The 25,653-nt window shown below is 43.0% G+C and overlaps 2 protein-coding genes across 3 annotated transcripts in view; one reads left to right on the forward strand and one right to left on the reverse strand.

The window, feature by feature from the left end:
- The window catches only part of ttll5 (tubulin tyrosine ligase-like family, member 5), a 99,734-nt gene extending 91,260 nt beyond the window's left edge, over positions 1-8,474 (forward strand). For both annotated transcript variants that reach the window (XM_029688177.2, XM_029688178.2), the window contains one exon: positions 5,512-8,474. In XM_029688177.2, the coding sequence (XP_029544037.1) occupies positions 5,512-5,564 (53 nt within the window). In that variant the 3' untranslated portion in view covers positions 5,565-8,474. The remainder of the gene's footprint in view (positions 1-5,511) is intronic.
- LOC115146230 (transforming growth factor beta-3 proprotein-like) lies at positions 7,765-25,284 on the reverse strand. Its single transcript, XM_029688179.2, has 7 exons — positions 24,439-25,284; positions 15,647-15,810; positions 13,630-13,759; positions 13,359-13,466; positions 10,345-10,513; positions 9,574-9,727; positions 7,765-8,882 (listed from the first exon to the last, which is right to left on the reverse strand). Exons 1-7 carry the CDS (start codon positions 24,782-24,784, stop codon positions 8,724-8,726), a joined length of 1,230 nt encoding a protein of 409 aa, XP_029544039.1. The 5' UTR covers positions 24,785-25,284; the 3' UTR covers positions 7,765-8,723.
- Positions 25,285-25,653: the final 369 nt, after the last annotated feature.

The following is a 25,653-nucleotide window of genomic DNA, read 5'->3' on the forward strand; positions in this document are numbered from 1 at the left end:
ACCAAATACATTGCTATTTTTCTGTAAACAAATTAACAAAAGACTTCCAGCATGATTATAGAGAAGGGCACTCAACATGTTCTGCACTGACACAAATGACTGATGATTGGTTGAAAGAAATTGATAATAAGAAGATTGTGGGAGCTGTACTGTTAGATTTCAGTGCAGCTGTTGATATTATTGTCCATAACCTGTTGTTGAAAAAATGCGAGTGCAAAGGCTTTTCAACCTCTGCCAAATCGTGGAATCAGAGCTATCTATCTAATAGAACTCAAATGGTTTTCTTTAATGGAAGCGTCTCTAATGTCAACATGTAAAGTGTGGTGTACCGCAGGGCACCTCTCTAGGTCCTCTACTCTTTTCTATTTTTACCAATGACCTGCCACTGGCATTAAACAAAGCATGTGTGTCCATGTATGCTGATGATTTAACCATATACGCATCAGCAACCACAGCTAATTAAGTCACTGAAACCCTTAACAAAGAGTTGCAGTCTGTTTTGGAATGGGTGGCCAGTAATAAACTGGTCCTGGACATCTCTAAAACTAAGAGCATTGTATTTGGTACAAATCATTCCTTAAGTGCTCGACCTCAGCTGAATTTGGTAATGAATGGTGTGGCGGTTGAACAAGTTGAGGAGACTAACTTACTTGGCGTTACCTTAGATTGTAAACTGTCATGGTCAAAACATATAGATTCAATGGTTGCAAAGATGGGGAGAGGTCTAGCCGTAATAAAGAGATGCTCTTGCTTTTTTGACACCACAATCCTAAAAGCAAGTTCTGCAGGCTCTAGTTTAGTCTAATCTTGATTATTGTGTGGTCCAGTGCTGCAAGGAAAGACCTAGTTAAGCGGCAGCTGGCCCAGGACAGAGCGGCACGTTTTGCTCTTAATTGTAATCGGAAGGCTGATATAAATACTATGCATGCCAGTCTCTCTTGGCTAAGAGTTGAGGAGAGACTGACTGCATCACTTCTTCTTTTTATAAGATACATTGTGTTAAATCCCAAATTGTTTGCATAGTCAACTTACACACAGCCATGAAACAAACACTAATGCCACCAGGGGTCATTTCATAGTCCCCAAATCCAGAACAAATTCAAGGAAATGTACAGTATTATATAGAGCCCTTATTGCATGGAACTTCCTTCCATCTCGTATTGCTCAAATAAACCGCAAACCTGGTTTCAAAAAACAGATAAAGCGGGACAACACCTCTCCCCTATTTGACCTAGATAGTTTGTGTGTATGCATTGATATGCATTGATATGTAGGCTACGTATGCCTTTTAAAAAATGTATGTAGTTATGTCCTTGAGCTGTTCTTGTCTAATAATGTTCTGTATTATGTCTTATGTTTTGTGTGGACCCCAGGAAGAGTAGCTGCTGCTTTTGGGACCCTAATAAAATACCAAGCCATAAAACCCCTGAACATCTAATCAAATGGCTACCCAGGCTATTTGCATTGCCCCCCACCCCTATTTTACGCCGCTGCTACTCCGTTATTAACTATGCATAGTCACTTTAATAACTCTACCGACATATTACCTCAATTACCTGGACTATGCGGGGCCGCCGCACATTGACTCTGTACCGGTACACCCTGTATATAGATTCGCTATTGTTATTTTACTGCTGCTCTTCAACTACTTGTAACTTATTTCTTATTCATATTTTTTATACTGCATTGTTGGTTAGGGGCTTGTAATTATGCATTGCACTGTTGTATTCAGCGCATGTGACTAATAACATTTGATTTTAGTTAGGAAGGACAGCTTTTTAATTTTTTTTTTACCCATCTACCAATAGGTTCCCTTCTTTACGAGGCATTGGAAATCATATTAAACACTATTGCACACAGTGAGTCCACACAACCTATTTTGTGACTTGTTAATCAAATTTCTACTCCTGAACTTATTTAGGCCATAACAAAAGGGTTGAATACTTATTTACTCAATACATTTCATATGTTTCATTTGTAAACACATAATTGCACTTTGCCATAAAGGGGTATTGTGTGTATGCCAGTGACACACAATCTAAATGTAATCCATGTTAAATTCAGGCTGTAACACAACAAAATGTGGAAAAGGTCAAGGGGTGTGAATATTTTCTGAAGGCAGTATATACACTACATTCAGGAAAGTGTTCAGACCCATTTGACTTTTGACACATTTTGTTACGTTACAGCCTTACTCTAAAATTGAGGATTTCTATTTATTTAATATATCTACACACAATACCCCATAATGACAAAGAAAATGTGCAATTCTTTGCAAATTAAACAAGCACCTTATTTACATAAGTATAAAGACCCTTTGCTATTAGACTTAAAATTGAGCTCAGGTGCATCAGGTTTCCATTGATCATCCTTGAGATGTTTCTACAACTTGGAGTCCACCTGTGGAAAATTAAAATGATTGGACATGATTTGGAAAGGCCCACACCCGTCTGTATAAGATCCCACAGTTGACAGTACATTTCAGAGCAAAAACCAAGCCATGAGGCCGATGGAATTGTACCTAGAGCTCCGAGACAGGATTGTGTTGAGGCACAGAACTTGTGAAGGGTACCAAAACATTTTTGCAGCATTGAAGGTCCCCAAGAACACAGTCACCTCCATCATTCCACCAATCAGGCCTTTATGGTAGACTGGCCAGACGGAAGCCACTCTTTAGTAAAAAAGGCACATGACAACCCACTTGGAGACTCAGACCATGAGAAACAAGATTCTCTGGTCTGATGAAATTAAGATGGTACTCTTTGGCCTGAATGCTAAGCGTCACATGGACGAAACGTAGCACAATTCCTACGGTGAAGCATGGTGGTGGCAGCATCATGCTGTGGGGATGTTTTTCAGCGGCAGGGACTGGGAGACTGGTCACAATCAAGGGAAAGATGAACGGAGCAAAGTACAGTGAGATCCTTGATGAAAACCTGCTCCAGAGCGTTCAGGATCTCAGACTGGGGCGACTGTTCACCTTCCACAGGACAACGACCATAAGCACACAGCCTAGACAACACAGGAGTGGCTTCTGGACAAGTCTCAATGTCCTTGAGTGGCTCAGCCAGAGCCCGGATTTGAACCCGATCTAACATCTCGGGAGAGACCTGAAAATAGCTGTGCAGCGACACTCCCCATCCAACCGGACAGATCTTGAGAGGATCTGCAGGGAAGAATGAGATAATCAGACAGAACAACTAGCCTACATCAGAAACCGGCAGTGTTTTTTAAAAGATGGATCCCTAAATACAGGTGTGCCAAGTTTGTAGCGTCATACACAATAAGACTCAAGGCTGTGTATATATATATATAGTTGAAGTCGGAAGTTTACATACACCTTAGCCAGGAGGAATGGTCCATTCCTCCTGACAGAGCTGGTGTAACTGAGTCAGGTTTGTAGGCCTCCTTGCTAGCACACGCTTTTTCAGTTCTGCCCACAAATTTTCGATAGGCTTGAGGTCAGGGCTTTGTGATGACCACTCCAATACCTTGACTTTGTTGTCCTTAAGCCATTTTGACACAACTTTGGAAGTATGCTTGGGGTCATTGTCCATTTGGAAGACCCATTTGCGACCACGCTTTAACTTCCTGACTGAATGGTCATTATGGCCAACAGTTCTATTTTTTGTTTCATCAGACCAGAGGACATTTCTCAAAAAAGTATGATCTTTGTCCCCATGTGCAGTTGCAAACCGTAGTCTGGCTTTTTTATGGTGGTTTTGGAGCAGTGGCTTCTTCCTTGCTCAATATAGGACTCGTTTTACTTGGACATAAATACTTTTGTACCTGTTTTCTCCAGCATCTTCACAAAGTCATTTGCTGCTGTTCTGGGATTGATTTGCACTTTTCGCACAAAATACGTTCATCTCTAGGAGACGGAACACGTCTCCTTCCTGAGCGGTATGACGGCTGCATGGTCCCATGGCGTTTATGCTTGCGTACTATTGTTCAGAAAGATGAACGTGGTACCTTCAGGCATTTGTAAATTGCTCCCAAGGATGAACCAGACTTGTGGAGGTCTACAATTGTTTTTCTGAGGTCTTTGCTGATTTCTTTTGATTTTCCCATGATGTCAAGCAAAGAGGCACTGAGTTTGAAATACATCCACGGGTACACCTCCAATTGACATAAATGATGTCAATTAGCCTATTAGAAGCTTGTAAAGCCATGACATCATTTTCTGGTATTTTCCAAGCTGTTTAAAGGTACAGTCAACTTAGTGTATGTAAACTTCTGACCCACAGACCTTGTGATACAGTGAAATGATCTGTCTGCAAACAATTGTTGGAAAAATTCCTTGTCATGCACAAAGTAGATGTCCTAACCGACTTGCCAAAACTATAGTTTAACAAGAAATTTGTGGAGTGGTTGACTTCAATTGAATATATATATATATTTGCTTGCAAAAGAAAAAAACTTTTTTTGTTTGTCATTATTGAATATTGTGTGTAGGTTGATGAGGGGGGGGGCAAACAATATAATCCATTTTAGAATAAGACTGTAATGTAACAAAATGTGGAAAAGTAAAAGGGTCTGTATATTTTCAGGATACTCTGTATATAGTTCAATATCTTTTCTGCATTCTTTCTATCTGGTTTTGGTCATTTAAAGTTGAGACTGTTTTTCCAATTGGAAGCTGGGGATGATTAAGCCATGATGGTATGCGGGTCAGATTGGAAATGTAGCCAGGATACCAGGGTTAGCACCCCTACGATAAGTGCCATGGGATCTTTAGTGACCACAGAGTCAGGACACCCGTTTAACATCCCATCCAAAAGGCAGCACCCTGCACAGGGCAATGACCCCAATCACTGCCCTGGGGCATTGGGATATTCGTTTTTAGACCAGAGGAAAGAGTGCCTCCTACTGGCACTCCAACACCACTTCCAGCAGCATCTGGTCTCCCATCCAGGGCCAACCCTGCTTAACTTCAGAGGCAAGCCAGCAGTGGGATGCAGGGTTGTATGCTGCTGGCAGTCATTACGATAACGCTAGTTAGCATATGCACGTGAAACTACCTCTGACTTCCTTCATACTGGACGCAGGGACATAAAAAGTATATCCATGATGGTATTCTGTTGCAGCCTGCGATATTCATGAAATTCTTATTTTTCACACACAAAAAAATCCCAACTAATTTTTTTCTCCCAAAAGATATTAATACAAAAAAAATTGCAGACCCCTTGGAGTACCTCCGCAGACCCCCAGGTTGAAAACCCCTGATCTAGCATAATTTTGCAACCATTAGCAAAATAAAATTCCATATATAACTTTTAAAGTTTAGCTCAACTCCTCACACTATTTGTATTTGGCATTGACCCTAAATGCTCTTTTTTTTAAAAAGTGTAAGATACACCAGTCAGCACTATGGCATACTTTCTTCCCCAGCTTCTGCCCTGACCTGTTTCTAACTACTGCACACTGAAGATTTGGCCTTGAAAGCACAAGATTTGATGTTCACCCAATGTAGTTATTTTATTCATCTTAGTTATCTTCTTTCCTCTGCAGGTCTTTCTGGGTACAGCAAACTGTTTCAGGGACAGGGGTCCAAGCTCAGATGACAGCGAGATAACCAGAGAAAGGACGGGAGCTATGGCACACCATCTTGCCGACAGAGGTGTCTCTGCATGTGACCACAGGTGCATGCTGGGTAGGAAACAACTTAAGGATCCCGCTGCTGTGACTGTATGTCTGACACACACCAGGCCCTGTTACTGCTTCTATATGAAGGAGACATGCAAGAGGATAGCCTGCCCTTTCAGGAATCCCTGGGCCTGACGCAGGTCGGGATCTGTTGCACAGGCCAAGACTTTCCAGTGGCTTTCTGTATCACCCAACCCCCCCACAGCCCCAACTCCATAACCCTATCGCAGCAGTTGTCATCCCTCATTCTCCCCATGCTGTCTGTCTGTGTCTATGCCATGGAAAGACTTCAGTGACAGATACCCAGCAACAGCTGGTTCCCACCAGAGGCCCCATGGGCACTATCACTGGAGCTCAGAGTATAGTCTTAGTACATTATAGCAATTACTGTACAGGCAGAGAGATGTGCTTTATCACCCCCTTCTGTCTCATTTTAAAGACATGTTTGTGGTGTAGGGAAGTTTGGGTACAAGAGAGAAACTGCAATTGACCAATATTTTAGATTGTCTCAATGATCTTGTTTTACTGAGAAATGAGCAAGTAAAGGAAGTGTTGTCTGGTGAGGCAGGCTTGATGTTGTGCTTGGGAACCAACCATCCCATTCTCTCATGAATGAATTTATCAGAGAGTATCACAAACAGTTGCCAATCCAGTTATTTTTGGTCCTTGTTTATGTATACTGATGGGTTTCCTCTCTCTTTGTGAAGACTTGTTACATTGGCTAGCAGGACACTTGCATGAGTTGTATTGTTGCCTTTACAGTTCTCATGTTTGCACTCCCTTGTTTGTCTATACTCTACAGTAACATTATATACCAGACTTTTCCCACTATGAACTGTAACAAGGTGTACATCTGTTATACTGCCATTCTTTGTGCGCTCTGGCTTAGTAATGTGCAGTATACTGTTAGACCTGCACAGTAATGTTTTTAACGCAATTGTATGTTACAATACCTTGCAATCAGTCGTTTCGGACTGTAATGCAATGACAATGTTGTCCATTTGTAGTGTGTGCTCTTTTACAACTTGAGGGAAAAAGCTATTGAACGTGTCCCATGGCCCCTGTGCTCAGAGCATGGTGATGAAGGGGTCTACCTATGCAATGCCATCTTTTGTATAGTAAACATACTCAACCCTCCTTTCCACAGAGGGTTCTACCTGGAACCCCAAAAGGTTATTCAAAGGGTTCTGCTATGGGGACAGCTGAAGAACCCTTTTGTCTAAGAGTGTGTGCCAGCATGCTGTTATCGAGTACAAACTGGGGAAGAACATATGCAGCAGTGGGTTGGGTCATGTATTATTGAAAGGGAATACTAAGTTAGTGTGGTAGCCTTTTGCATGTGTCTCCCCAACTGCTGTATTGTGAGGGCCAAACTTTGGGAACCATCAGTGACCATTTGCAAGCAAGACCATTAATATCAGTAGCAGCCAGTGTCGTCTATACGTACTGTAAATTGTTGCATTGTATATTTTTTTATTTTATTTAAAGGTTGTCAATCAAATCAGTTTCCTGCACCTCAAAGTGAACTAGGGCCTAGTTCAATCAGATCCAGCGTTAACTGGCGCTAGCCGACACCAGCATAGCTGATGTTGTGGCGGGCTCGGGAGTGAAACTGCATTGAGCTGTCAAATCGGTGAGCAGCTGCTCTTGTGGTGATTGTCACAAAGCCAATCCCGTCCCACTCCCATTAGAAGTTCAGAATGAGAAAGTGTACTCTATATAGAAATAGTGACGTTCAAATTGAAAATCATTCAACAAAATTAGGATTTCTATCAGCCTAATCGAGTTGTAGACTAAATCTCACATTCCAGTGTTTGAACTTGTAAACAACGCTGCATGGGAATCATCTCAATGCGACTCCATGCAGCCAATGGCAATGTCCACTTTAGGTATAATGCCAGGAGCCTTTGTGGATTTGAGCGCTTTAACCTAGTTCCACCTCCGACACGTCAAAACATCATCTATGCGGATTTTTGCTAAAGATGATCTGATTGAATCTGGCTCTTCATCACTAGGATCTCAATATGGATAGCGGTTGAGCTGGGCAAAAATGCATCATTTATACTGATACCCACAAATGATGATTATCTAAAGATTTTGGAAAAAAATATACATCTGTTCGTCCAAGACCATTTTTAATTTAAAAAAGTGTTTAAGAGTAATAGCAATACACTTTTACAGTTTGTGATCTAGTGAAGTGTTCACCTAGTGACATACATTGTCTTGTACAACAGAAAAGTCAGCTTCATTTAAGAAAAAAATCCAGAAAACATGATTCTGTTGCATAACAGAGGTAAACATAACCATAAAGATACTTTGTAGAATAAAGGTTGTTTTCCAGCATTTTGTATTTTTCCTAAGATTATTAGAGTCCATCAGCATCTGTCCTAGATTAACCAGTGTAGGGAAATGTGGTGCACGCTGCGCTAGTTTCCAGCTTGGACAGTCTGTTTGTCCTGTGCGTCAAGGCTTTGTGTCAGCCCTCCATTAAAAAGGATGGTTCTCTTTAGGAAACAAAAGTCTGACAGAGCTTTTGCTTTAGCCGCTTTGATTAATTTGCACTGTAAATCCAGGTTCTCAGTGGGTCTCTCTTTTTGACTGCAACTACTGTATGTCCTTGAGTAGGCAGTGGTCATGGCTAGAACAGCTTACGTCAGTTCCTTTCCTCTGAGCAGACAGAGGTTGGCTTTGAATGCCCGTGGTCATATGGCACAAAGCTAAAGGCAGTTCAGAAGGCCGGAAATATTGACAACAAAAAAATTATGGAAGACACTTGACATTGAGAAGAAAAAAAACATTGTAAAAGGCCAATAAAAGTTCTGTTGAGATTGCTGGGTCTGGAGTGATGTTTGAAAGTAATTTGGGCACACAGCCTGGGAATTGTGGGTAGAGTGGTGGGCTGCGCCTCTCTCTGCAGGGCCTCTGTGTGGGCTCGACTAAGGAGGGGGGAGAGTGTTGAGGGTGGACAGGTGTACTCTTGGTGGTGGGACAGACAGCATACCACCCTCCCCTTCCCCTCCCTCGGTGTAGTGCCGTGTGTGGCCCTGTCAGATCCCAGTGTGCTGGGCCTGGGGCCCTTAGCTACACTTGCAGGACTTGACAATCATGTTGGAGAGCTGTTCCACCTTGGGCGTGCGGCCCACGTAGTAGAGGATGGTGAGGGGCTCCAGGTCCTGAGGCACACAGCAGGGAGAGGCAGAAGCCTCAGGGTTCAGGGTGTTGTACAGACTCAGCATCTACGGAGGGATGGAGGAAGGGAGGGGACAATCAGGCCAGGTACAATCACTACAAAAATAATTGTTATTCCCTTTCATTTCATTTGGATGAAAAACAAGTTTGATTTTGAAGTTAGACCCTCAATCAGATCAAGCGTTAACCGGTGATAGGCGACACCCGCATAGCTGCTGTTTTGGCGGTGTCGGAGGTGGAACAGAGTTGGCGCTTTCAAATCGGTGAGCAGCTGCTCTTGATCATTATCACACCGTCACACTCGCATTAGAAGTTCAGAATGAAAATGTGTAGGCTATATAGAAATAATTCAATCATTCAATGAATAAATGCCGATTTATATCCGCCTAAGTTAGGTTTACATTCCATGTCACGTTCCAGTGCGACTCTTGTGGATTTGACAGCACTAACACAGTTCCACCTCCGACAACACCAAAACAACCGTTATGCAGATGTCAGCTAAAGCGGATCTGATTGAATAGAGCCTTAATACTAAGCAATGTGATGATGGGTTGGTATTTGTTCATATTGGCCTGGGAAACCTCAGGCTATCAGATTGTGTAGGTGGGTGTTGTCTGTTTAGGTGTGCCAACATACAGTACATGTTTGTAAGTGCCTGCATTCCATTGTGTCATTTAGTGGTAATAATACTTAACACAGGGTAATGAGTGCATTACTGGTGTACAAGCCGTGTCTTACCGAGCTGTGTGTGGTGTCTGCGCTCCGTAAGTAAGGGCAGGGCCCGGAGCAGAAGTTAGCGTAGTATCCCTTAGGCTCGTGGATCCACCTCCAGCCCAGGTGCTGGCGGAAGTCAATGTATAGGGGTCGTACACAGCAGTTCTCCTCATAGTTACTACAGTAGGCAGGAGAGAGAGATCTTTATGAAGCAATGAAATACCTCACCTGAAGGAGAAATGCTCTATTTCTAGTTTGTGTACATTTCACGACATGCATGCAGTCTGACTGAGCCCTAAGAAGACCACAAATTCCACTGGAAGGTGTGTCCTCATTTCCCTCTTGGAGGCAGCCCAGGTGTCTTACTGTTGTCAGTGAGACTGACAGAGAGATTCCAGAGTGGAGAAGAGGGGACAGCATGTAAGAGAGGGGAGAGCGGCAGCTATCGTACAGGGACAGATCTTGACTTGTATCAGGTTGCTAATGCCTCTGCCATGCTACAGACTATCTGACAGCAAATTAACCAGCTTATTCCTACGCTCCTCTGCCAAATGAATTACAAATGAGAGAAGCCACCATTACCATTTGAGATCCAACTTGACCTACTGTGTTGCTTACAGGAGTAACCAGGGGCTATTTATCTATTGGACAAAAATGTGGCTACTCATCCTGCAGTAAGTTTTCATCTAAATACATGACATGCACTCAAATTGTTGTTGTTTTCAGCTATGATTTCACAGGTTGATTTTGCACAGTAACTTAGTGATTGAATAAGAAGAGTGGTTAGTTACGAACGAGAAGCAGTAGTTGGTGTCCAGGGCTCTCTTGCGTCTGCGGGATGAGGACTGGGCGTCTATCCTATGAGGGGGCAGCATCATGAGGATGAGATGAGGGAAGAGCTGCTCCTTCTGCTTCTTCAGTCTGCCCAGGTCCCAGCGGCTCTCATCGTAGTCACCCTCCACACCTACAGGAGGAAGACACAGGGACATCAGCGTTAGTACAGAGGTGTCATTAGCAGATTAAACTACGTAGACCATTCCATAGGGAAAAAAAGGGATAGATTTGGTAAATCAAGCTGGAGTGCAGTCCTAGTCCATTAAAAACAAAGTTCAGGTCAATTCAAATGTAGGCCCATGTATTTCAACAGAATTGTTTGGCTAGCACAGACTGGAATATGTTCCTGGTTTCCTCCGATGGCATTGAGGAGTACACCACATCAGTCATTGGCTTCATCAATAAGTGCATCGATGATGTCGTCCCCACAGTGACCGTATGTACATACTGTATCACAACCAAGAACCAAGAAGCCATGGATTACAGGCAACATCCGCACAGAGCTAAAGGCTAGAGCTGCCGCTTTCAAGGAGCGGGACTCTAACCCGGAAGAGTATAAGAAATTTTGCTGTGCTAACAGCAAACCATCAAACAGGCAAAGCGCCAATACAGGACTAAGATTGAATCGTACTACACCGGATCTGACGCTCGTCGGATGTGGCAGGGCTTGCAAACCATTAGACTACACGGGGAAGCACAGCCGAGAGCTGCCCAGTGACACGAGCCTACAAGACGAGCTAAACTACTTCTATGCTTGCTTCGAGGCAAATAACACTGAAACATGCGTGAGAGCACCAGCTGCTCCAGAAGAATGTGATCACGCTTCCGCAGGCAATGTGTGTAAGACCTTTAAACAGGTCAACATTCACAAGGCCGCAGGGCCAGACGGATTACCAAGACGTGTACTGCGAGCATGCGGTGACCAACTGGCAAGTGTCTTCACTGACATTTTCAATCTCTCCCTGTCCGAGTCTAATACCAACATGTTTTAAGCAGACCACCATAGTTCCTGTGCCCAAGAACACTAAGGTAACCTGCCTAAATGACTACCGACCCGTATCACTCACGTCTGTAGCCGTGAAGTGCTTTGAAAGGCTGGTCATGGCTCACATAAGCACCATTATCCCAGAAACCCTAGACGCACTCCAATTTGCATACCGCCCCAACAGATCCACAGATGATGCAGTCTCAATCACACTCCACACTGCCCTTTCCCACCTGGACAAAAGGAACACCTATGTGAGAATGCTATTCATTGACTACAGCTCAGCGTTCAACACCATAGTGCCCTCAAAGCTCATCAATAAGCTAAGAACTCTGGGTCTAAACACCTCCCTCTGCAACTGAATCTTGGACTTCCTGACGGGCCGCCCCCAGGTGGTAAGGGTAGGTAACACATTTGCCACGCTGATCCTCAACACGGGCCCCTCAGGGGAGCAGGTTGAGAGCTTCAAGTTCCTTGGTGTCCACTTCACCAACAAACTTACATGGTCCAAACACACCAAGACAGTTGTGAAGAGGGCACGACAAAACCTATTCCCCATCAGGAGACTGAAAAGATTTGGCATATGTCCTCAGATCCTCAAAAGGTTCTACAGCTGCACCATCGAGAGCATTGGTTGTGTCACTGCCTGGTATGGCAACTGCCTCCGACCACAAGGCACTACAGAGGGTAGTGCGAACGGCCCAGTACAGCTTCCTGCTATCCAGGACCTCTATACCAGGCGGTGTCAGAGAAAAGCCCTAAAAATGGTCAAAGACTCTAGCCACCCTAGTCATAGACTGTTCTCTCTGCTACCGCACGGCAAGCGGTACCGGAGCGCCAGGTCTAGGTGCAAAAGGCTTCTTAACAGCTTCTACCCACAAGCCATACGACTCCTGAACACCTAATCAAATGGCTACCGAGACTATTTGCATTGCTCCTCTCTCTCTCTTTTACACCGTTGCTACTCTCTGTTATCATCTATGCATAGTCACTTTAATAACTCTACCTATATGTACATATTACCTCAACTAACTGGTGCCCCCGCACATTGACTCTGTACCGGTACCCCCTTGTAGTCTCGCTATTGTTATTTTACTGCTGCTCTTCAATTACTTGTTCATTTTATTTCTTATTCTTATCTGTGTTTTTGTTAGTTAGGGGCTATTAAGTAAGAATTTCACTGTAAGGTCTACACCTGTTGTATTCGGCGCATGTGACTAATAACATTTGATTTGAGAACCCTGCACCTCTGCTCAGGAATGGGGTATCATAGTGTACGTCTGAGTCAGTTATACAGAATTAGAATTCACCACGGCTGTTTTTGTCATAGTACTTTCTGTAATGTCTTAAAAGCATTGTCTCCACTGGTAAGAGGCTGGACTTCAGGCATCACCCACTCAGCCCCACTCCTCCTCCTCTCTGCTCTCACTCTTCCTCCTCCACCAGAGCTGGTCCCTCTGTCCTCCCCCTGGGTTAGTGTCTGCTCATCCAATCTGCCCCTGATAGCAAAAGCAGTAGAGATCTCAGGAGAGACCTTGCCGGTGGATTTGGAGCCCCTCTTTAATTCGGGGCCAAGCGTCTGAGTGCCGTGGTAGCACATTCTTTATGGCCAAGCCAGTCAGGGGAGCGTTCCCAGGACTAGGGACCCGGAGGCCCCAATGCTAAGTGAGATACCAGACCAATTGTATTCCCATGATCTGCTCTCTCCTTCTTTCTCTCCTCTTTCTTTCCTCTCTAGTCCTCTTTTATCTCTTTCATCTCTTTTCCTTTCTCACTCCCTTTCTCTCACCTCATTCTCTGAGAGGAAAACCATCATCTTCATAAAAGAAAGCCATATAAGTATCAACCATTGAGGCCCATGTTCACTGGTCTTTTTCTAAATCAGAGCTCATTCGGATAGAAAGAGGGGCTGTGATGAGCAGTGGAAAAGCCAAAAGGGAGGAATCAGAAATGGTTGGTTTCTTAAATGCGGCACCTCATTTCATTTTACCTTTGAACTTGACTTGTAGCACCTCATTAACGTTCTCGATAATGTCACCGTTGGTGTTGAAGGTGTGGCAGGGGCAGTGCACACTGATCTCCAGGCCCAGGTTGGTCTCTGAGGGGAAGAAGAGAGCAAGGCAATATGAGGAAGTGGTATTTTCCTTGAGGCCATTTTCCCTTGTCCAAATGAAATTGAGTTTCCAAATACCTTTTGGCTCGTGCTTTGATATGCAACACATGGTATGAGACCGGGAACTTTAGGGCTTTGGCCCACTCACCTCGGTACATAAGCCATTCCCTGACTGTGTCTGTGACATCGAAGGAGACCCACTCTGGCGTTCCTTTGGTCAGGACGTTCTTGCCCCCGATGTAGCGCTGCTTAGCTATGTGGTCGTCTGGCCGCAGAATCTGCCAGCCAGAGGTAAGAGAGTGACCCAGCTGCATATACTCTCTCTCCCACACACACCCACACACACCAGATGGCAACCCAGCCAGCGCTGTCTGAGCCAGACGCTCCAGGATGCCCTGGGCCAAACGTCTTCTCCTCATGGAAAAAGTGACTCCCTGTGTTGATATCCCCATTTTGCAAGTTAATGCCTGTGTGTAACCCTACTGCCAATGAAGAACCTGGCTGTCCCTCCATCTGCACTTCAAACTTCAATTGGGCTCGCAACATGTTTAATTTCCTAACACTGGTCTTGTCAGGATGAGGCACTGCAAATGTTGCTAGAGCCGCCATTGCTTCAGATCTCTGAGTGTCTCTGATTATGTGCTGTATACCAACATGGGCGTATACTTTGTCTCAAATTGCCGGACTAAGGGCTGGATTCAATCCGTATTGCGAATAATCCGCGTTATAGCTAGATTGAAATGTAAATGCAACATAGCCATGGGAAGTAGAGGTGCTGAGAGTGCTGCAGCACCCCTTGATAATAAATATATAAATAATAATAGTAATTTTTTTAAACGGTAAACATTACATATGTCTGTCCAATTGGAAATTACTTTTATATTTTAAGTGGCGATCTTCCGCGATACGGATTTAATCCAGCCCTAAGGCATAGGATTTAGGGATCCACACTTTAAATAACGCCTAAGGTTTCTGTGAACGATAAGTGTTATCTCCAGAGAGAGGCCAGTGAAGTGGGGGGCTCAGCACCACAGCAGGCTAGATAGACAGGTTCCTGAACATTGTCAGCTTCTAATCCGGCTTCCTGTGGGAACAGGGGACCCAGCAAGAGAGCACGGCCAGCGCCAGGGCCTGCCAATCAGCTCCCGGCTAATGTGTGGGGGCGAGCAGCTCTATTTACTCCCCCAGCGCAGCGGCTGACCCTGCCTCTATCTCCTCTGGGCTCCTGGAAACAATCTGGGGACCTGACAGCCAGTCTGAGCGGAGCTTGGCCTGGCCAGAGAGTAGCTTGCCTCCGAGGCGGTATGCAGGCTGGAGACGCTCGTCTCCCTGGCAGGAAATGTTGGAACCTGATCATAGCTCCCAGTCTCTCACGGGAGATTAATGAGGAAACAAAAATACATCCCATCCACCCCACCCACATACAATCCACGGACACACACATACACACACACCACTCAAACACATACACACCTCCTAAAACATACAGGTGCAGATGTCTGAATCTCTTGTTGAAAACATCTAACTGAAAAAAAGGGTGGTTGGACAAAAGCTCTGAGATTGACAGCTGTGAAAGGAGCGATTGCAAAATGGTAATCTAGAGTTTCTCAGAGTCTGCTGTAGCACGCCATGAATTGTGTGCAAATGTACTTGACTTGAGGCACATGGAATAATGATAATCACTTAAAGACAGGGGGAGTTAGGGGCCCTGATATAAATGTTTTCTTCTTTCCATGTAGACTGACTTCACTGTCCCATGTGTATTGAGACATATTTTATTTCTGTATTATTTTTCCTTTATTTGACCAGGTTAGTCTCAGTGAGATTAACAATCTATTTTACAAGAGATACCTGGCCAAAATAGCAGTACACGAGGTTGCAGACACATTCACAACAAACACAAAGCACTACAGATTAAAAAACATACATTTACACATTGAACAGCAAGATGGTTTGGGAAAGTGTGGTGCAACTAGGGGTCAAAACATTGACCACCCCCCACTTCATTTTCCATCATAGTGTTTAACTTAGCTTTAACCTTGCCTTCATTTAAAGGGACGAGCTCCTGTCATTTCAGAACCTTTTGAAGCTTGTATGAGAGAATTGGATCACTACACACCCCGCATTCATGAGTACAGTGGGAATGGAATAGTACGTTCACACACCTGGTAGAGCTCAATCCGCTGCTCGTTCCTCTTGGCACTAGAGTTGGGGACACGAAGGGCTCGGAACTCTGCTCTGAAGAGGTTGGTGGAGTTCTTCTCCATGGCGGAAACGTTGAAGCGGAATACCTTGGAAGTGATGCCCTTGGGGCAGTAGGGAAGGTCATCTGCAGGGCAGGACACAGAGACAAAGTGACTCACCTTAAAACACAACTCTAATGATGCCATCCTCACTGCTTCCACACAGCAGGACTATGACAAAAGTCTTCACTCTTGGTACACGGCCTAAGCTCTGTTTTGAAAGTAAATAATTGTTCAGTTTATCTCTATATCTTCTGTATTTCATAGTTCGACATTCCAAACGAATGTCCTTTACAACAGAAAAAAATACAGTTAACCATTCTCCAACCATTGCCAGTGAATAAAATGAAGCCTTGGGCCATCTGTTTATGCTTTGTGCAGTCCGAGTTAGCAACAAGTTGAAGTCATGAAATGAAAACCAAATGTCCCATGTGTTGGTGGAACTGAACAGGCTGGGATGGCAGTGTGCTCCTCCTTCCTGCCTCCTGCTCCAGAGCTCGTTCAGAAGCCAAGCGTTCCCTAGAACAACCAACCAGTTTAGCTCAGTTCAGCTCACAACATGTGCAATCACATGCAGGTAGATACAGAACACTAGCTCAATCAATGTGTTTGTAAGGGAGAGAGTCCTTCAGTGACTGTTTGTCAGGGGGGCTGATTGTATAATTGAGAGAAACAACTTAAGGTTCTTTTAACCATCAATTGGAAGGGGAACCAGTCCTGTCAACCTGTGTGGTGTGGTTGTGAAAGGCAGACCGTGAACTCCGCTACAGTAGTACAGTACAGTAGTTATAGTAACAGCCACAGAACACTTCTCGATGGGCCCCTTCTGAAATACTTCCTGTTGCACTGCCCAGTCAAGGAAGCTTTTCTTTTTTTCCAACCCTAATACCATTGAATCGTTTATTATTTTAACAGGCCGAGCGCATGCAGCGCTGAGCAAAACAAGCACACGGCAAGCGTTTTACGAGCCAAGTGGAAACACTCATTTAAAGCCAAGCCATTGCTAATTTATAACCCCCAAGCCTGAGCTTCATTAGAGACCCTGTGATTCACTGGTGTTGGTTAACAAGGATATCGCACCTTTGGTTGACATGAATCTAGATATGTTTATAACAATGGAGAAGGATGTTTTTGTATAATGCATTGTGAGCTCACACATCTACCTAAACTTCCTATGATCCATAGTCCTATTTCACAGCGGCTTAGCCTTTATCTGATATTTCCATTAACTATTTTATTTTTAAGTCCACCTATTTATATGTGACCTTTTCAGTCTTCACCCCTAGCCAAATACCTGTCCTGTACTCCCTTGGCCTGTCTCACTACCCCCCTTCTCTCTCTTCTCCCTTGTCCCTCTGCCTCCCCCACAGAAGGTGGAAAGGCCCACTTCAAGAGGAGATTTGAAATTCTAATCAAGTCTTTGGTTTCCTTTTGGATGACCTCATTTTTCCCATTGCAATGGTTTTAGGTGGATTTCACATTAAGGCTTATTATTGCCAAGGGTCTGAAGGTAATTTGTTCCATGGTTGTGAGTGTAAGAGATTGCCAGCATAATTAGAGTGAAATACACGGCAGACTAATTTACAGTCTCTCTTCTCTCCATGATCAGATCTGGTTCTAAGGCCAGCAGCGTGAGCATGCTGACATCAGCGGGATCTTGACCTGAAACATATCTGAAGTAACCAAAACATGTCCCAAAGAGCTTCTATGGCCCCTCAAAATAGTTCATTTGTCTATGCGACAAACTTTTATTATATTGTAGTCCTTCCCATTTCTGTTAATCTTTCTTTTGAGATTCATTGTGAATATGTTGAAAATAGTAACTTTTGTGGTGAAAGAAAGCTGTCCAAATTTGGCTTTGTTTGCAAATATAATACATGCAATAAATCCTGTGTACACAAACACAAACAGGCACAAACCACAAACAGGTATCGCAGTTACGTACTACACACTAAGCACTATGTAAAACCGTGTATCTACACGGTAACTACAATGTAAATACAAGGTTTTCATGGCATTTCATATGAAGTGGTACAAATACCTCTCCCACTTTTCCCAAGGGACTGAAAATGGGGTCCTGCTTTTTGTAACCTTTCTCTTTTATGTGGCAGTGTGTCTGCAATGACTTCCATGGACTGTGGGGCTGAGGAGTAGCCCTGTACATCGAATAAGGTACTGGCACTGACATGTGTATATACTTCCATTCTGGTGTTCTTTAATGCTCATCGTAGGTTTTTATTCTTACTTTTATTTGTTGTGATATTTCCTATTATTATTATTATTATTATCTATATTATTATTAATATTATTATTATCTATATTATTATTAATATTATTGTTATCTATATTATTATTATTATCAATATTATTATTGCTATTATCATTCCATTGTTGGGAAAGAGCTCTCAAGGTAAGAATTTCACTGTACTGTTTTACACCTGAGTATTTGTAGTCAAAATGTTGAGCAGTTGACCAGATATTAATGTTCTAGATCAATAACCTGTCTGGTCAATAGAAGAATATTAGGCGAGGGTTACAATAGTAGTGACATCTTCCACACAGGAGCACCTAGGGACAGAATAGCTCTGTTCTAAAGCTTCTCATAAAGCTTCCACCCTAGACAGACACTGTTCCCTCTGCCCCCTTCCCCCCTCACCTCATTGCTTCCTGTGTCTGGGATGCCCCACCACGCTAGCTCCTCTCCCTGCCCTGGTAGGTGACATCACACAGAAGCTCCCATCAAACACTCCCAGCAATCAGCATGTTCCCAATGCCCAAAGGGCCGGCCGTGATGTCAGTCTCGCCAAAGCTATGTGAAGGTAAACAAAGGAAATGGGAAGCATAGAAAGCAGGTGCTGGCCAGCTGCTGAGGAGTCTGGACCTCGTTTACCAGTGAAAAATGGCAACGGCGCTGCAAAAGCTGGTATTCTAATGTCTAATAACTAATGTTATTAGACTAATCTGGCTTATCCAAAAGGCCACACATATAGCATTTTTCAACTAACAGTTTTATCTTTATCTAACATGTCAATAAAATAATATAGCTATCTCCAGATGAATAAACGTTATAATTTGAGCAGTAAATTCTAATCCAATTACAATTCACACTTTTGCGAAACAAATGATTACATTTGAATGAATGGTCATGTCAATAAAAACATACCTGCCCTGATCACCTGTTTGTGCTACTGTTGTTTAAACAACACTCTAGTGTGGACCAAGCCATTCCTCAGACCAAGACATTTCCAGTACTCCTGTCCTGAGTAAGTCTCTACAGTATGTCTCTACACATGGAGCCCTGTGGCTGACTGTTAAGATGAGATAATGTGATGGAGCTCTCTGCTGAAGTAAGACAGCTTTTTTCCACTTGATCAAGGATGGGGGATGGGGGGGGGGGGGGCTGTCTTTCGGAATGGACCAGAGCAGTCTGTTTGCTTGGGATGATGTCACCTTTCTACAATTCCATATATCAGGAACACTGCTGTTCTCAGCTCCGGTCCACATCTTTCTTATTCCCTCCCAATGCTGAATCAATGATTGCCTTATGCCAAAACACTCACTGCATGCTTTTCTTCTAAATAAACCTGGCTCCGCCTAATTTGCAGCAATGAGAGCCAATACGTGGTATTCTTAGATGGTTCAGTGGTAGTCTTTGGACAGACTTACTATGCCAAATGTCAACAAAGACAGTGAATGAGTGCTAATATATGTGGAGGAGTGAGTACAACTGGAGTTCAGTACCCAAATCAAACCTAGGACTGGGTGCTGTGGATTATGGAGAAGCTTGGCCCTTGTGGCGTTAGTTTGGCTCCTCTACCAGTGTTCACCAAATGGCTCCCATCTGCACTTGTCTTATCCACAGCTTTACTGGAAAACACTGTTTATATTCAGAGACACCTAACTAATGGTACCATGAGTATTTTGGCAAATTACTCTAGTTATTAAAGCATATGAGTCTGGGAGGAAAAGTCTCTTCGGCTTACACTCAGCCCTGTAACTGAGTAATAAAAAGAGTTAAAAAGCACCAATCTGACAATAATCCAAGACATTCCCACCTTCCTGAAAGAGTGTATGTAAAACCCATTAGACTATGGAAATGGAATGAAAATATGTCTTGCTGCATTACTGTGGTGATAGACAAGTGAACGGAAGAGAAAGGTGATTATTGGTCAACACTTCAGGCCTTGTTATTGAGGGGACAAACACTCTCCCTCCCTTACAGTCTCCTCTAGAGGGTGTATCTGGACATGAGCAAAGAACAGGATTAAACAAAGAAAAAACAACAGGGACAGAGAAGTGCATTGTAGGCTACATTTAGGTAAATGTACGAGATGGAATTAGTCTTGTTCAATGGTCAATGACTGCCAACCAGGGCCAGCTCTAGCCTTTGGGGGCCCTAAACAAGATTAGGTTGGGGGCCATGTTATGCCATGTTAATGATATAGTAATCATGGCTGAATACCGACTGGGCATGCAGGGCACATGCCCGGGGCCCTGATTGATTTTGTTAGTCACTCTGACTACAAATTTAGATAACTGGCTAGACTAATTTACCAATTTAAAAATCATTAGGTGACATGGCTAATTGAGTGACTGTCAGTAACCAGATTTCCATCCAACCTTTTTATGCCAGTAAAGTACATGTCGGATAAATCATGTAATGACAGGTCCGATGGAAACAGAACATTTTTCAGTAAACTTTCCAAATGTTGTCAAAACAAAATACGCTAGACAAGGTGAGATGTCTTTGGGTCTGTATAATGAATTATGCGAGAAATGTTGGTTGAAACGCTTTTATGCGCAAATATTCATATAATGGGGCGGCAGGGTAGCCTAGTGGTTAGAGCGTTGGACTTGTAACCGAAAGGTTGCAATATCGAATCCCTGAGCTGACAAGGTAAAAATCTGTCGTTCTGGCCCTGAACAAGGCAGTTAACCCACTGTTCCTAGGCCGTCATTGAAAATAAGAATTTGTTCTTAACTGAGTTGCCTAGTTAAATAAAGGAAAAATGAATGATAACCATCATATCGAAGTAAACTTGGAGTCATGTGATAACATGACATGTTGTGTGGTCCACCCACTACAACTGGTTGGGAAAGCATGCAGTTTATTAAACTAGAGTTATGATGAATTTCGCAGGGTGGTGAAAGTGCAATGTGAAGAGCTTGATGCTAGTGTCCAATAAATATCTAGGGTCTTATCCTGGTGACATGATAATCAATGCTTGGCTGCCTTTTGAAAAATAAAAATAATCTCACTCTTTTGTCCATATAATGTCATCATGTAGCCTATACGTGCACTCTAACCAACAGTGTGCAGATAGCTCTGTTGGCTAGAGCGGACGTGAAAATACCAGGGGGGCACACACTATATGATATTTTTGTCATGTGCACTACATCATCGCGCACATCCATTTATCTGCAGAAAGTCAATTTGATGGAAACACAACTCTGGTGGGATACATTGTTTTTATGCAGATCTTAGAATATTTAAAAATCTGCATAAAAACAATATATCCCACCAGAGATGTTTCCAAATTAACTCTCAACTAGTTGAAAACTCACTCTGACTTAAACTCACTTATATATATATACTATATATTTCAAAAATAATAATATATATATATATATATTATGTCGGATATTATTTTTGAAATAAATAAAATTGGTCGGGGCCCCCTAGCAGCCGTGGGCCCTAAGCGACCGCTTATGTTACTTATGCCTGGAGCCAGCCCTTGTGACAACTGTGGCCACTATGCCCTGTTTATTTACTTTGATCATGACAGTGTCATGACAGAGTGATGTGACTAGGGCTCCTGGCTATAATGCAGCCCAGAACCCACGCACCAGACCTCTGTTTGTTTTGTGGCCTCTGGCTACCTCTGACCAAGATGGTTGTAGTAGTGACTATTTTGAGAGTCAGAAGCACTCAGGAAACAGATTTGACACAGGGGCTTGAGCTGTTGCCAGAGGAAGCTCTGTTCAATGTCATTGAATAGCTTTAAACACCTGTTGATTATAAAGAAGTAACATGATGCAATGATCCAGCATCTGAACAGTGAATAGGCCTCCAAGTCTTCCACTTAGTAAGTAATTCCCCTCGAGACAATTCACTGCAAAAGAGGTAGATGGTCCAATAAACTTCTCAATCCGATTAGACTGGAACAATCAATTGTGGTCCATTTATACACGAAATGACTACTAGGATGAGCAAGGCAATTTTGTTCTAGTGCACAAGCCAATTTGCAGCTGAATTAGCTGTGTTTGAACTTTACAATAGTCCTAATAAAGAAAACAGTGGTGAGGTGAACACAATACATGATAAAACAATGCTCTTAGAATCCCAAATGTTTTGGGAACAAATAATATCTGGAGTTGGGAAAAAACTGTAATTGGTGCAGTGGTTGAAGGGATGCTCAAATCGCCTGAGTGCCTGAAAAAAAAGTGTTCCGATGGAATGTCTCAGACGGTCGTGTGCTGGGTCAGCTATTGGGAGTTCCCATGGCTTTTACGTGAGGTATGAGGGAGGAACGGCGCTAACGCCAATTAGACTGTTTGCTTTGCCCTCTCCGTTTGTCGCGCTCTTTCCACTGCGCAGGTATGCGACCGTGCGTTAACGTTATGTCGGTCAATGCCTCGTAGGTGGAGCAAGGGTGTTTTTATGTTATTTCGTGCATGATTTCACTAGTACAATTTGTTAGCGTTGTCTCCACGTTTTTACCGTAGGTATTAGCCTATGCTGCAGATCTACGGGGGCTTTTATAGATCAATTCAGCTGAAAATGGAACATAAATATGGCAGTTGTATGAATGCCATAAAATAAATCACAGACACTGCTTGCATTGCACACTGACACAAACTGGACACAGGGGGCTTAACTCTGCAGGGGAGTCAGAAGAATGACATTTTGAAAAGGGGAGTAATACATTGGCTATATGAGTTTTCAGTTCTCAATGGAAACGTTGCTTTAAGCTATACTGATCTTTCATACTAGATTTGTATTTATTGGGGAGGTATGCTCCTCTATTAGTTTCAATTATTTATATGGAAAACCAACAGAGATTGATATTACATCTGCATGAGATGTTTGAATAAAATCAACTATATGTAGGCTACTTTCCTGATGCTTTAAGCACTGTATTTGAACATTAAGACACATACATTACTAAAGAGGGAGCCAGAGATCAAGATATAGCTTAACCAGAAGAACAAAACCTGTTTCGACCCGAACCAACCCTCCTCCTCCTCCCACTGCTCGCTGATGCTGGCATCGCAGATTCTGCCATTAAGCTCTTGAAGTTGCCGGTATGTGGCTACACCAGCAGTCAGAAACCTTTTCCATTTGGAGTGCCAAGTTATCGTACCATTTCTACTGATCTGGTGCCAGATTTTCATGGAACAGTTTCATTTAATTTATAATAGTCTTTATATCTCAAAATCAATGTCATGTGGTTAATCAAAATTCTATCAAAATAAAAATGATACAGATCTAAAGTAACTTCTATTGCCATTTCCAATATGTAAAAAATAGCCTACATAAAGCCAACAAATAAAATCATTGCAGCCCGCAGGTAGAAAATATCCTGATATCATATCAATCACTTATGCATTGCCTGTCTGCAATGAACTTGAAACAGTGTATCAAAACGTTTGTGTCCAGCCTGACGCTTGCGCTAGCAAACTTGCAACATTGTATAAAATATTCTGGGCCCTCAAGAGTTTGCTGTGCCAGTGAACTCCAGACAGACACAGCTGTAGGCTGTTTTCGCAAGGGATAAGAAGTAATCAGGTAGGCCTTTTTTAAAGATATTTCCACCGGATCAGAGCATGATCCCTTTCATGCTGAGTGGTAATTGAAAGGGAGCGAGCTGGAGAGATGTTTCAAATAGGCCATGTTGAGGAACTATTGTCATTGTCAATGGATGTAAAAACTGGCTTCGTTTACTTGCCTTTTGAGGCGAAGAAAAAAATACTTTGAGAAGCTTCACAATGATGGTGAGTTAAGACAATCAGAAATAGTATCAGATCCCCAAATTGTCACATTTATAAGCCTACATTTGTGTGCAGGCCAGTTGCTTAATCAGGTGCGTGTCCTTACTCAAGATTGACAGGAGAGTTCCAAACAAAAGACAATGAATAAAATGACAACTCATAAATGGAATGAAATAAACCAAAACTTTTACCCCACAAGTGTAGCCTAGGTTGTCACACTCTGCAAACAACGTGTCCACTCCTACAATGACAACCGTAAGACTGTAATAATAATAATATATTGAATGCATTATCAAAAATGACCGTAACCAAACAAACATTGTAGATTCGAAAAGGTCATTAATGGTAAATGGTAATCTGGTGATACTGGTGGGCAATCCCCACAGCCTCTGTCGTTGGATATGTCTACTCAGACAGGAGTGAATCAGACAGGTGTCTCGTGTGCCATATATATATATATATAGGGAGCAAACAATCGACCAGTTGACTAAATGGGATCAACCCTAATTTGATACCATTTCACCTATTCCGCTCCAGCCATTACCACGACCCTGTCCTCCTCAATTAAGGTACCACCAACCTCCTGTGAATAGAAGCCACCGTGGCAACACGATCAGCTGTTGGTAGGATCATGATTTCAGAAAACAAACAAAGTGCATGGATAGAAAAGTGGCCTTCATGCGTAAAACGCGTATAATAGATACATTATTAAAATCACTTACTGTTTTCTGGTGGTCCATTAATCATATTGAACTTGTAAATCTCTTTGGCGTAATATTCAGTCTCCGTGTTATCCTGTCCACAACTTTGCTGTCTGTCTCTCCCCAACTCCTCGATCAGCTCCTTCGTACTGTTATAGAGCGATAGCACCTGAAACGGTACCTGATTCGGACCCAATGTTTGCGGCGGGCTGGTCAGTCGAAGTTTACTGAGAATCTGTCCTCGGATTGCCTCTACTCTCTTTTTCTTTATGTGGTCTATGTCCACAGTGGTGCAAGTGGATAGTGACAAAGTCATGGTCACACAGTTCAACAGGAGGAAAAACAGAAGTGCTTTACCCAAATGCATATTTCTATCTGCCTTTGCTTAGCTAATAAGCTGATGAAATATAAGAAAGTATGGTAAAAGGGGCAACAGAAAAAGACACCAAATAATTTGGACTAAATTCCAGATGAAATGTTATCCTCTCTCTCTTTGCATTCAGGAGGTCAATGAGTCCTTTCCCCCGAGGAAACCCATCTTGTCAATATAGGGCTAGTGTCATCTGAGTGCTATCCGGGTGTCCATTCCAAGAATAGTCCAGATCATTCTTGAATATTATCTTTATCTTATCTGAGACCCCTTTTCACTCAATCTGTCGTCTTTCTATTCTTCCTTCAAATGTTGTGTCACACCCTTGACATCTTCCGTTTTCCCTCGTCATTCGTTCATCGTGACCAAATGTACTTTCTCCATTGCATTTTTTCTTTTCCATCAACTTTTGCTGGTGTAAGGTCAGTGCCGCTCTCCCTCACGCTCCTGTCCCCTTTGCGCAACAGAGTCTTGTACTCAATGGACGCGCTGTGATTTCACTGATACTTTATAGTAAGTGGTAGTTGTGACGTCTGAGAAGGAGGGACTGCAGATTATCATTCCACGGGGACATTTCTGGGAGCGCATTTCACCCTCTATGATGTCTGTCTATTTGGAGCCATGTATTATAGATACATAAACAACTTGTTTGTTTGTGATTGTCCTATACAGTATTACATCAATGTATACAGATAATAGCCTACATGGGCAAGTCAGGTCACAAAATAGTTTGGATCACACAAAGAGCATTGGACATTTTTAAGAAGTGACCGTCTGCCCCCTAGTGGATATATGATGCTAATGTGGAAGACATGATCTACTGCAAATGACTTGATAGTCAGAGAATAATTTAGTGATATAATGAG

Source organism: Oncorhynchus nerka, linkage group LG18, assembly GCF_034236695.1.
Source record: "Oncorhynchus nerka isolate Pitt River linkage group LG18, Oner_Uvic_2.0, whole genome shotgun sequence".
Taxonomy (NCBI): domain Eukaryota; kingdom Metazoa; phylum Chordata; class Actinopteri; order Salmoniformes; family Salmonidae; genus Oncorhynchus; species Oncorhynchus nerka.

Bases quoted from the DNA above. Each gene is read 5' to 3' on its own strand.
- LOC115146230 (XM_029688179.2), bottom strand. From the start codon at position 24,784: ATGCATTTGGGTAAAGCACTTCTGTTTTTCCTCCTGTTGAACTGTGTG. The intron at 13,760-15,646 runs GTGTGTGAACGT...TCTGGCTGGCAG, and splicing joins AGCGGATTGAGCTCTACCAG to ATTCTGCGGCCAGACGACCA. The intron at 8,883-9,573 runs GTAAGACACGGC...ATCCCTCCGTAG, and splicing joins CAGACACCACACACAGCTCG to ATGCTGAGTCTGTACAACAC.